The sequence below is a fragment of the Sordaria macrospora genome, chromosome 1 (genome assembly GCF_033870435.1).
Source record: "Sordaria macrospora chromosome 1, complete sequence".
In the NCBI taxonomy this organism is placed as follows: Eukaryota; Fungi; Ascomycota; class Sordariomycetes; order Sordariales; family Sordariaceae; genus Sordaria; species Sordaria macrospora.
The window spans coordinates 7,402,324-7,415,070 of record NC_089371.1 but is presented as its reverse complement, the minus strand read 5'-3'; the positions used below and the strand labels follow the sequence as shown (position 1 = coordinate 7,415,070).

At 52.9% G+C, this 12,747-nt stretch overlaps 2 protein-coding genes across 2 annotated transcripts; both read right to left on the bottom strand.

Annotated features, from left to right (window-relative positions):
- Positions 1–89: 89 nt before the first annotated feature.
- On the bottom strand, positions 90–3,934 carry SMAC4_00305 (uncharacterized protein). Its single transcript, XM_003351713.2, has one exon. It carries the CDS (start codon positions 3,017–3,019, stop codon positions 287–289), a length of 2,733 nt encoding a protein of 910 aa, XP_003351761.2. The 5' UTR covers positions 3,020–3,934; the 3' UTR covers positions 90–286.
- A 4,212-nt stretch (positions 3,935–8,146) lies between these two features.
- SMAC4_00304 (uncharacterized protein) lies at positions 8,147–11,779 on the bottom strand (the record flags this gene model as incomplete). Its single annotated transcript, XM_066089408.1, has 1 exon — positions 8,147–11,779. One exon carries the CDS (start codon positions 11,777–11,779, stop codon positions 8,147–8,149), a length of 3,633 nt encoding a protein of 1,210 aa, XP_065945845.1.
- Positions 11,780–12,747: the final 968 nt, after the last annotated feature.

Here is a 12,747-nt window from a genome sequence, read left to right as displayed (position 1 = left end):
GACCTGGGGTATATATGTTCTCCTACCAGCCTCTTCGGGGTTATTTCCCCTTAGCCATCAAAGGGGTCACTTCGAGTTGCATTCTGTAGTTTTGCGTCATATGAACATTATCTTGTCTATATACCATGTCCTCTATATCCGTTATATCTCATACATATACACTAGATTACCGCGTCAAGGCACCATTACACATCATCCACCCCATCATACAACACAGACCAAAGAACGCCTCGGTGCTGCTTGCTGGCTGGTCACTCATCCATCACTCTCCAATCCCCGCATCAGATCATGAAAGCACAACCGGCCTCCACCGTCCCCTCTCCGTATGCCACCACCTCTCCCGATCCTTCTTATCAACCACCGGGCCACTATACGTATTCCACCGTCCAATGCACCCTTCCCTTGTCCTGCTTTGCTCCTCCGCACCCGTTTTCACCATCACGTCTTCCACCTTATCCGCCGCTCTTTCCGCCGCCTTTTCCTTTTCCGCGGCAGCAGCAGCTCTACTCTTACTCTTGCTTCGCGCGCCCCACCACTCTCTCATCCCGGTCCTCGAAGTGCTCCTACTCCTCCTATCCTCTTTTTTGTCTTCCGACGATTTGGAATGCCTATGTTCATGCTTCTCAACCTTCTCCGACACGATCTTTGAAGACTTGGGCGGCAAAACCAGCGCTTCCCCGCAGTCTCCTAGGATATTCTCCACCGTGACCAGCCCGCCTCCTTCATCTGTTGCGCCACTGCCTTCATCCGCTGTCAAGAGGTAGGTGATCTTGCTGTCCGTTCGTCCAATGAAGGCTCCGACGCCGTATTTCTCCACGACTTCACCGTTGGGGTCAGTGACTATGATGAAGAAACGCGGAAACTTGCGCGCTGCTTCGAGGCGGGCTTGGGCGGTTAGGCGGGCGAGATGAAGGTCTGACTGTGCGCGGTGCGAAAGGAGGAAGGGATCTGCTAGGGAACCGGGTCTGGGCGCGAAGATGGGAAGGGACTTTGGTGGATGACCGCCGCCACTGCCACCGCCGCTGGACGTTGATAGTGGGAAAGAAGTATCCGTGGGCGTCGATGGCGTGGAGTTGGTGTCTCTGTCATCGCCGATGGAACCAGTTGTCATACTCCCCGTGCTGCTAGCGATCGAGTCAAACCCAGAGGGACTGCGGGCGTGGTGAATCATCCCGCTGGTGTTGGTGGGCGTGAAGTGCATTTTGCCTCCGCGGTAACGATCGGTTGGGTGGTCAGCGCGCTCTTTGGGTTTGCAGAGACCCTGGAAGATTCCTTCGGGGTCATTCGGGCAGCGGATAGCGGTTAACCGGGGGAAACCGCCGGCGAGAATGCTCTTCGCTAGGATGTCGTCTGCGGGCGTGGTGGCGGTGCGAGTGGGTATGTCCCAATGAAGCTTCCGGAGAGAATTTGAGGCGAGGTAGGGGAAGAGCCAAATCATCTCATCGCTAGGCATAACGGGAGCGTGGTGTTGGACGAGGTTAAAGGTCTTCAGATTGACGAGGTTGGAAAAGATCCGGGCCAAGGAAGGAAGCGTTTCGAGGTTCATGTGGATGAGCGTCAGAGTGGTAAGCGATGTGGCAGACGATCGGCTGGCGTATGTGGTCAGCCCAGCAGTGGTGATACCAGGAAGATGATTTAAGGTAAGCTTCTTCAGGCGGGGAGGAAGATGCAGAAGATTTGCATCGGTAAATGAGCTTCGTGGCAAGTGAGAGACGTTGAGATTTTGCAGAGATGGGAGGTTGCGGAACGTCTGATCGAGAATGCCGTCAGGGGCCAACGTTGCTCCTGGATGACAATGTACCACGAGCGTGGTGAGTTGTTGCCAGCCAAGGTGAAAGTCAATGAACATTCGGCATTGAGTAAGTGACAAATGTTCGAGCTCATGGAGGTTGTGTCTGCTGCTGTTGAGGTTGGCGAGGTTATGTTTACTGCCGTTTGCGAGATTGTATTTGCTGCCATTGGCAGTCAATGGGCGCATGGCGGCTGTTGACTTTTGTTTTTGCAAAGGCGAGCGGTCCAGGATCCAGTCCATCTCTTTCAACTTCTGGCGTGTAGAAAGAGCTTGGAAAATCCGCTGAAAGGTATGATCGTATGTCGGGTAGTATCCAAGCAGCCGCTCAAAGTTGGGGCAAGCCATGATAACTGATGCTATTAGGTCGTTATACTCTTCCACTGAAGATGCTGCTGACGGCAAGGCCGGGGGCTTCAGCGACCGCACTATCGCTGCTATCCTCAAGTTTCCTCGTAGCGTCCTGCGCAGGAGAACCAGTCTCGACCCGAAGGCCAACTTTGTTCGCTTCTTCATGTGATGTCCATCTGCTCCAACAAGCTGTATGTGCCCATACAATGCTTCTCGTGCGTATTTGAGAAACTTCCTGGCGCTCATCGCAATGTTACAGCAGTCTCTCATCCAACATGTCGCACAACTGTTGGTCCCAGGCTTGAAGTGGAGGTTTTGCAACTCCTCGAGAATAAGCTCGATGACCTCGCCTGGCAAAGCAGCAAACAATTCTCCGGGCTTCGATTTCCGCCTTGGGGGTTTAGGCCGTGATACCTGAGCGGGTTTCTGAAACTGGGCCAACGAAGACGTCCTAGGACCAGCAGGCGGGCTTTGCGCTCGCATCGACTCCAGGCTTGTGGTGCTTCCATTGTTGATGATCGAGTAGCGTGGTCGGCTTTCCCAGCTGTCTCGGTTTGAAGGAACGGTGCTCGTTGTAGAGGTCATGCTCTGACCGGACACTCGCCATTGCCGGTCGATGGTCCCCTGTTGATCCCATGCCGGCCCTGCTGGTGTCGACATTGGCCATCCGTTTGGCAAAACCGGATGTCGAATGGGTTCAACTGGAGCGGACTTCTCTGTTTCTTTTCCCTTCCCCTTCTCCTTCTTCGGGGTTGCTTGGCTGGCATAAGTCGCTGTCGCTTCCTCCATCCTTGCGCTTGACCTTTGTGTCCTTAACACAAATTCTTGGTCTTTTGGTGGATACATTGTGTGAGGCAAGTCGTGAATCGGCGGTGGCATCGCGGTCTTCAAAGGAGGAAGCCCCACGGGTTCTTTGGGTGCTAACCTGCCAGTTTCTGGCTTCTCGTCGCCCTCTGCTGTGCCGTTCGGTGCCTGGTCAGAAGTAGGAGCAGTTGTGTTCTTGAAACGCGGCGGTGCTTTTAATTTCGACTCATCCTGGGTCGCATAAGGACGCTGTTGTAAGACGGCAGAGGAAGAATGGGTTCGCTGGTGTTGGTATGCTAGTTGCCGACTGTTGCTATTGAAGAAGCTCAAGGGTGGGCTGTTGTGTTTCCAAGAATGGAACTAGTCAGTAAGCGCCTCGTCTATATGGTTCTCTAACTGCCGGTAATCACGAGGAAGTGTAACAAGTAAAACAGCCAAGAGAGGGAGAGGAAGTTGCAGAGATTGTTTTGCTATGACGCTGGACGGTGCATGTCACAATCTTATGAAGTAGAATAGTGGGATCTTTATGCGGCCCGTTGCTCCCTTCCCGGGATCCAATATTGGGATCTTTGGGCGCTGATAAGACGCAGCCATTCGGAAGCGCAAGATGAGGCTTCAACCGCTCTTGGCTTTTACCGCCGATCTCAGGCAGCCTAGGTTCTCCAGCTTGTAAACAACCCCTGAGAGGGCTTGGAGAGGGTGCCGTAACCACCGCTGGCGCCCAAACCCATGAGGCCGCAACTCGGCAATTGAAGACAGTGGTATGGCTCTTGGAGCTTCTTTAGAATGTCTCGATTGGGCAGCTCTCGTAGCGACAAGTCCCGTAACCTCACTCGCCGACCTAGGCGTGTAGCGCGTGCCGAGGAGGACCCGCTAAGATGTAACCGCTGCAAACCAGCCATTGCGGGATGTTGCCCACGAAGCGACCACTGGCGACTGTACTAGTGCAATATCGTGGCGCCACTGCCTCGTCGGTGGAGATTGTGACTACAAAGAAAGAAGCCGTACGAGCGGGTATGGCCGTGGGAAAGGGGTGTTTGGTATAAAAATGGTACGGGAAGGGACAGCAAGCAGCTTTTGTGTCCATCTTTGAATCCGAGCAAAGCTTGGTGGGAGAACGAGGGATATTGCCTTGGCCATAGCCTTGAAGATTCAAATGCAACGAGAACCGAGCTGTGCTTCTTGTGAAACCTGACACTTGCTGACGGGCTGAGATGCCTCTTCATTGAAAGGGGCAGATGACACTGCCGAAACGCCGTAAGACGCGGAGAAGAATAAGAGAAGCCTGGAAATGGGAACCAGGGCCGCGTTACACAGCGCACCGTCAGTCAACACAAGCACCACTTGGAGCTTTGACATGCTGAGGAACACCGGATAGCAACAGGCAGAGACAGGTCTGCTGGAGTGCGGCTGTGAAGTTCTGGTATGGGGAGACCAGAGGTCAAGTTGAAATGGTGATGTGATGATAAGTGGAGAAAAGGGGGTCTTGGATGAAACGAAACTCTCCGGGATCGACAACAAGGAATATCTCGATGTGAAAAGTCGGAAGATAAATCGAAGAAAAAGGCTCTACTCACTAAGAAGTCGACGACCTGCCTTTGGGCTTGGGTCTTTTCGAATCTCCTCCAACAGGGCTCGTTCTCTCTTCGCTTGGCGCCCGAGATGGCGGGTTACTGGCTCTTCTGCTGCTCCTGTCACGCGTGTTGGATGCTCCCTTCAAGTCGTCCTCCGTAGCCGAGTTTCTCCTACTCCGTGATCGTGACCTGAGTCGCTGGACGAAGCTGGATATCGAACTCTCGCTGCCTCTTCGACCCCGACGCCACCATTTTGACGAGGTATGTTCATCTGACGGCGGCTCGGCGGATGAGTTGCGCGACCCATCCGAGTGATCTTTGTTCGCCATGGTGGGGTTGATGATGTTGGCGAAGTTGGTGGTGAGTAAACAGAGTCGTCAGCTAGCATAAGGCGTTGGCGAATAGCTGCTGATTATTACTCGATCTCCTGTAATTTCGAAAAGAATGCTGCAAAATGTCCCGACCCGATGTTCACTCCAGCATCGTTCGGCGGTTGATCCCCCACATGAAAACCGGACTTCCTTTGTTTCGTTTGCTGGCGATTTCGGCTAAGCAAACAGGTGATGGCGAGTGGTTCAGACGGCGATTGTTGTTTTTGTTGGATTGTATCCAGTCCGAGATACAATGCTGTCTCTCCAAGTACAATATTGAGGGGTTGAGTACAATGTGATATCTGTTGTTCGTATATGTGTCCTACTCCTGGGTATATGGGGCAGGGTGTCGATGTTTATGAAACGAGCGAGGGGGAGACGAGGGGTCGCCAGATAGCCAAGACCGGTGAGGGTGTCGTCGGATCGTCAAGAAGGACAGATCAAGAAGTGTATAAACGAGTGACTGGGAGTAGTAGCAAGAGCGAGAGACGGACGGTTCAGTTGATGAATGGCAGGCGGTGGCCAAATGGAATATTAAAACAAGGCGGAATAGCGAATGATGCGATGCGACGGGATCGACCAAGGTTGATGCTTTCTCCGGCTGATTACTTGACAGCCATCAATCGAGCAGGTCGGTGTCCTAGGCAGGTTGCACGACTGCTGCGGCAGGATCAATGAACCCCGACTTTTGAGTTGTTACCTCCTTCTTTCAGGTGCTGGTGATGAGTGAATGAAAGGGAAAGAGTGAAGAAGGAACGCATAACATGCATCCAGGGGGCAAATAGCAAACTGGATCTCTGACTGGAGAAGCTGCAGCTTTTGCTTAGTTCCTGCCTTCTTTTTTGGTTGCAGAGTGCGGCAACTGCCTCGACACTCCACCGAGATGCATCGATGCTGCATCGACACTGCATTTGTCCCTTCCCCGAGTTCCCTCGTCAGTCTTGTTTCTGGCGGATTCTCCCACCAAGGACTGTGTCGAGCCCCACAGCATTAAAACGGCGCTTTTGGAACATGTCTATGTGTAGCGGTATCACCATTACAGGACCAGTATATCCCTTGAAAGGACTCTGTGACAGCCCCGATCCCTCCTGTCCCGCCAAAATATGACGCGCTTTGTTAATGTGGCTTTCTCCCCTACATATCCCTCTTTATCGGTGAGTCGACGATGCTTGGGCTTGAATGGCCGCCACCTCGTCTTCCCGTTCGCAAAACACAACCTAATTCCAGCTGGAGTATGTGTCTGCTGTAAGTTGTGAGATGTGCTGTCAAACTGGCTGATGAACGCTGGACTTGCGAGCTGGCGAGTTACCAAACAAAGTACGGATTATCCACCGGGCAGCTTTTTTAGTGCGCTGCCATCGGCCACTCTGTCCAATCTAAGGCCTCGCAGCCATATTAGCTCGTCGATCCGGCGCAGGTTATACGAGCATTTCTTCCTTGGAACTTTGTCCAAGTTTGCGGCTTTTGCATGACCTGGGTCCGACTTCCTTGGGGGCCGGCGCGGGCGGAGGGGGGTCTGGGGGTGCGCCGTTGTAGCCGTTTACAAGGGGTTCCATGGTTCCCTTCCCACTCACTAACATATTCAACAGCAGCTTACACATATTTCTGTTAGCGGACTTCACATGTCGAATGTTTCTCCAACCCGCCAAGGAGATATCCACCCACCCCCCTCCAACTTCCCGTAACGATTTCCCCGAACCCCAAATCATCTCTCGTGGTGTCTTCGTCCGAGAGCCAAGACAGAACAACATGAGACGAACAGCCTCAACAGCTCCACAAAACGGACAACGCCGTCGGAGCGAATCCCGTGTTCAAGAGTTCACGGGACCTGACCCCGCGAAGTCAATCGTGAACGGCACCCCACGACGGGGCCGACGAGAAGCAGCGAGCTAGAATACTGGACGAGGCCGAGGGGCCTGGACTTGGCCACGCTGCGATGAGAGAGGATGATCTCGACCTCGACCTACCTCGACCGCCTGAGCCGTCCTAAAAAGAAACGCCCAATTGTGCTGAAGGAAGTGGATGGTGATAGTGGCGCGACAAAGATCCCGAAGGCTATTCGTCGGGTGAGTCCTTGCCAGTCATGCCAGCCAAGCCAGTCAAGCTTTTGCATCTGCGGTTCTGCACTGCGAGGACAGGTGAAATGCATTTATTGTCGAACATGCATCTGTCAGGTCCCAGGTGAGTGGTTAGGCATCGCACTGCATCACCATCATGGCAGCAGTTCTTGCATTCTTTCAGCTCTGATGGGTTTCCCTATCACCGTCTCCACGCACAAGACTTCCAGGCGCCAGGCTTTTGAACAGGACTTCCAGACTCGCTCGCTGGGGCTGTGAAGGACACAGGGGTAACCTACGTGCATACGTATTTTGTATATTTGGTAACATGCGGGTTGCAGATCCAGCTCCCACAGCTCCCAGCGACGATCAAGGCTTAAGGGGTGACTTCCACTTCGTAACTGCTTGGTGTGTTCGGTTCGGGTCGTGTCCGGCCCGGAAGACCACTCAGTTTCCAAACAGGTTGCCTTTCTTCAATCATCATCCGCATTTGTATACTGATCCTGGACGGGTTCTCCTTTTGGTTGCATGCTTCTTTGAGCACATATGTCAGAAGCAAACTGGAAGATGCATAAGTTGAGGCTGATGACCTTAACCCCGGAATGTTTGCCATTGTATACGGGAAGGTTATGTCATTCAACATATGTTCCTCACATGGGTATCTATTGTGCTACATTACTGCTGAAATTTGCTAATATAGGTGTTGACATCCGCCCCATCACATCGTTCTCGGCGATATGAACACCTCTTGTGTGGTGATAATGAAGAAACCATATCTCGACGACCAGTTATGGTTCCAAGTGGCCGAATACTGTGTACTTCGGCAAGGAGTATCGAAAGAACAAAGAATCGAAAGCGGAACATGTTGCCCCGGGTAAAAGACGAGAAGAAAAAAGGGCCGCCCAGGCGTTTCAAAGGGCGGCGGCCTTGTATGAAATCCAAACATTGTTACCAAAAGTCATACAAGATTCCTGGATCCTGGATGACGATTGCGCTTGTCAGTGAAGGAATCCAGTATGTCCGTCATGGACGGAGAAAGGGGGTGTCCTAGCAGGTGCCGTATCGACGCATTTGGTTTGTACGAGTCTTCGATAATTGTATCGTCCAGTCCGGGGGAAGAGGGATTGCCTGTTGCAAATTTCCGGTTGTTCAGTCTTGGTCCGAAAATAATCGAACCTCTAGCCTTCACCAAGATCGGGCTCAATTCTCACCAGTGGCGGCAAATCGGACGCGAGGACGCTTGGAAGGAGAACCATTACCATCCGCGGAATCTGGTACAGCTCTCTTTTGCGGATTCATGCCCATCACCTCTTCATCGTCCGCCATTGGGCTAAATGGGTGGAAAATCCCATCATCGTCCCGGTACGTCCTCCTATTTGAACGGGGACGAGAAGCCAATACTATTGTCGATTTGCCGAGGATAGTTACCTCATTATCCCTTCCGAACTTTCTCTTCGCATTCACGAACCGGTCGACATCCTTGCCCGCGGCGGCGCCCACACCCACAAGATTCTGATCCGAATGCTCGCGATACCTCCCGGAGTCCCTGCCAAAGACATACTGCGGTTCCGCCAACTTGGCCATCTGCGCCGGTCCATCGTCCTTGTCCACGTCCGTGGGGAGCGGCAGGATCTTCGCGTTCAAAATCCAGTTATAGATCTTGCCGTCATCCAGAATCGAGCCCCCGACCCGGCTGCACTTCCTCTGCTCATCAGGCGACATCTCTTCGCGCCGTCGAACAATCACCTCGTCGATGCTGCCGCGCAGCACCAGCGTCTCGACCGTGACGGGCTTGTGCTGGCTGATTCTGCGCGCGCGGCCGATGGCCTGCGCCCCAACCTGCGGGTTGAGCACCGGGTTGATGAAGTAGATGCGCGAAGCAGTCTTCATGTCCAAGCCATAGGCCGCCTGGCTGATGTCCATGAGCATGACGCGGAACTGCTGCTTGAGCGTGAAGGTCGCCAGGTACTGGTTCTTGCGCGCGCTGGTAATGCCCTTGGCGTAGATGAGATGCTGGATCCCGAGGACTTCGAGCACCTCCGCGAGGTAGTAGGCCACGTTGTCGTTTTCGTAAAAGACCAGGATCTGCTCGGCTTCTTGGTGTCGGATGATCTGGTCCACGAGGTAGGAAAGCTTGGCTGAGGCTGTCGAGATCAACCTGGTTCTTGCGAGGGGTGCGGCGACTACTTCCGAGACCGAGCTGGCTGCGGCGGAATCTTGTTCTCGTGCGGAATTCCTGTTTTCCTCCATGAGAGACTTTATCCTTTGGAGATATTTCTTCCGCACATCTGAACATTTTTCGGTGTTATCTGTAGGCACATTGTCTTGTACGCTCTCTTCTCTCTCTCCCTTGGTGTCCACCGATATCTTTTTCCGATACTGGTCTCCCCACGCAGCAATGTCACCCGACGAGGACAACATATCCAGTGTCTTTGGAGATTTGATATAGCGCTTTAGGCGCTCCTGGAGGCGAAGAAGAAGGGGTGCCATTGTACAGACGGGGTCTCCGTCGCGTGAGTCGATAGGCCAATGTCTGCCGGCGCCGTAAGGAAAGCTTTCAACAAATAGCGGGATCTGAGCGAAAGACTGGGCGGCATCCTTGACAGTATTGCTAACCGCAATTCGGCCAAACTCAATTGCGGTCCCTAGCAACTCATCGTCCTCTGCGGTTATGCTTACCACGCCCTCGTCGAGGAATTGTTCCGCTTTGGCAATGGCCTGGAGAGTGTCTGACTTTGGAAAGAATTGGCCGCCGAAGAAGCTGGTTTGTCTGAGGTTGGAGACCAAATCTCCCAGGTGTTTCCTCTGGGTCTTGTGGAAGAAGTAATCCTGGTCAGTCCTCTGTGACAATACCGCATTGAAAATTATATTTAGCGAGAACAGGTTGAGGGAGATGAGGTCTTGGTATGACCCGTCAAGATAGACAATCCTCTCTTGGACAGAAGGCAGGAAAGGGACGATGTCGAGCTTGGGATGTCGAACAATCAGGGATCCAAGAGTTGCTTTGAGGCACTCGTTTCGGCTATCCGCCGTGCGTAAAGCCCAGGGTTTTACGATATAGTCCTCCCAGAGAACTTTGTCCCTCGTCGCTCCCTTTACTCTCAGAGCCTGGGTATCGGCATTAGTGTTAGCCCAGGGCCGTGTTTTCAAGAAGACAGCAGCCATGACGCCGATTCTCCTGAGATCATGGAGCTCTAAACCAGTGGAAACCCGGTGGTTCTGCTCCAGACTGCCTTGGGCTCCATGCTCGAGACCATACAGGCCTGTGGATGGTGTGCCGGTAACAACCCATTTAGCATCGACATGCAAATCGTTCATGACAAGCTGTAAGTTAGTCTTATCTGCGGCACTCAAAGTGGAGGTTCCGAGCACATGGCCCTCGTCGATGATGCAACGTTTGAAATGCACAGCTGTCAACGGATCGCTTTGACTGCTCCGTATGGACTGATGCGTTCCTTTCTTGGTATAGTAAATGCTGTCGAAGACCGGCCTGGAGAAGAGAACTATGTCGTAGTCTTTCAGATAATCAGCGGAAGGGAGACACAAAGTCTTGGTCTGCAATAGCACTCGCAGGCCGCTGGTGTGCTTCTCGATTTCTTGCTCCCAATGAGTAACGAGATTTGGCGGGACAATTATTAGAGACGTATGGGAAAGGTAAACCCCTTGATCGCAGGTCTCAACCATGCTCCTCCGGCGGATGGCCCTTTCTGAAACAGGCTGAGGTATGCGGTACCAACCGGGGTTCCGTCTGACGGCTTTCAAAGCCGCATCATACCGGATTTGATCATGGCCTTGGGTGTCGTCGAAGCCGAGGATGTCCTTCCACGGCGCTCCGCTTCTTGTGAGAACAGCCGCCGCCATGTCCATCAAGCTTGCGACTTTGCGCCGCACAATCGGATCTGCTCCACGGTACAAGTCTGGAACCTGAGTGGGGATATGCTTCGTTGCCAGGATGAGAGCCAGGCAAATGAGTGTCTTTCCAGATCCCATCTCTTCAGCCAAGATACCTCCACAGACGCTGTCATAATAGGCCGAGTCAACGATGATGGTGTCGCCGATGAGGTCTACGTAGTAGCTCTTTCCTATGTGGTCAACAAACCGCTCTGGCAGTCGAGGATCCGGAACCGGCTCTGTCTGTGACTCCCGTTGTACCATGGCGGCCGCGGACTGACACTGGAACGGATATAGCTTCGTCTTAAGGTTCGGCACCTTGTTCTCGAGCAAGTTATACATGCTTTCGCGCCTGTCAAGGTCCTTCATTTGACCCGGGCTGGGATCCGGGGCCGAGAGAGCATTAAATATTTGCAGGAGCGACTGTGGATTTCCGGTCAGGCCATGTTGATTGTCATTCCCCTCGTTGTCAACTTTTGGGGATTCGACATGCCCGTGCCAATCCCAGCGAGAGCGGTCAAGGAGCTGGAAGAGCCTGGTTCTCAGTTGTTGTAGACCTTTATTGAACCGTGGGAGTAGGCGATTCTCGACGTCGTCTGGAAGTATGTAGACACGAATAATGCCTGTGGTGGGATGCTTTGAGGAAACACTGAACGTCATGTGGACCCATTTTGAGGCCAATAGACCCAGGAACGGTGACAGAACAGGAGAATTCAGGAGGGCATTCTCAATATCGGGATGAAGAGGCGGGTCGGAGCCGATGATTTCAATAGGCCCAATCGATGGATTGTGTTTCGGCTTGCTTTTAGAGGCGGGAACATCGATGCTATGCCAGCTTTGAAGGAAGGGGGCGGCCCAACGGAGTGGAGGGATCCCGCTTTGGGCGTCGTTGATGACGATGCATCCGGCCGCGAGGTAGCGGTCGATATGGATTGACGGCATGATAGACTTATGGGAAGCGAAGAGCTAACCAAGAATCACACATCGTACGCCTGATGTTGTTCGAAAAGGTTCCGTCTGGTATCGAAGTCCAGATTGTGGTCGTGAAGGGACCAGGTAGCAGCTCATCTCGGGGGACGCGGATGAAAGCCGAACTAGGAGAATTCGAAGCTTGTTAAGGTGAGATGTTGAGCAGTTGGGAGGTCGAGGTTGAATGTAGGCCTCAGGTTGGATGTCGGAGGTAAGTTGGTGGATGGATGTTGGATGTTCAAGACGGAACAGCCAATCGGTGGAGGGCTGCCTGGAATAAGTTAGAAAGATACGAGAATTTGGCGGATGATTACGCTCCAGAAAAGGTACTGTTTTAACTGCAGCAGGAAGTGTCGAGCGCAGGGTGTTAGCGGGAGTACGCGGACCCCCGCCTTTCGTTAACACTACCAGGAACCCGGGTATCTAACGACACCAGAGGAGACCAAAAATGATCGATGGATGAGTTGACTTGCCTTTAACAGTGGCGTATATAATAATGAGAAGCCTTCAGATGATCGTACTAGATGATTCGTGTTGGAGGCGGAAAGGCGACGACAGAAAAGGGACTTGAGCCGCAGTGGTATCTCTGTCTCTACAGCAAGGTTCACGCTAACAAGTGCGGTTAGGGTGGTAGTGCATTTCGCGGGCGGAACCTATACAAAACTCCGCACGCACTTACCCAAATCATAACGCACGGCCCTAAAGTGCACTTTTTGCCCGCAAAATAATTGTTAGCACTAACTGAGTTTTGTGATTTTCATGTTAGTGCATCGCCGACGCGCTCTCCAATCTCACATCTTTCCGATCCAGCCTTTTATTGCCTGGGGAAGGGCGGCCAGCTTGCCTGCCCCCCGAACACTCGTAAGAAGAGGAGTGAAAAGTACTCGTCGGGACTAGAAACGTTTCTGACCCCATCTGCAGCCTAGAAAGAACACCAGGAG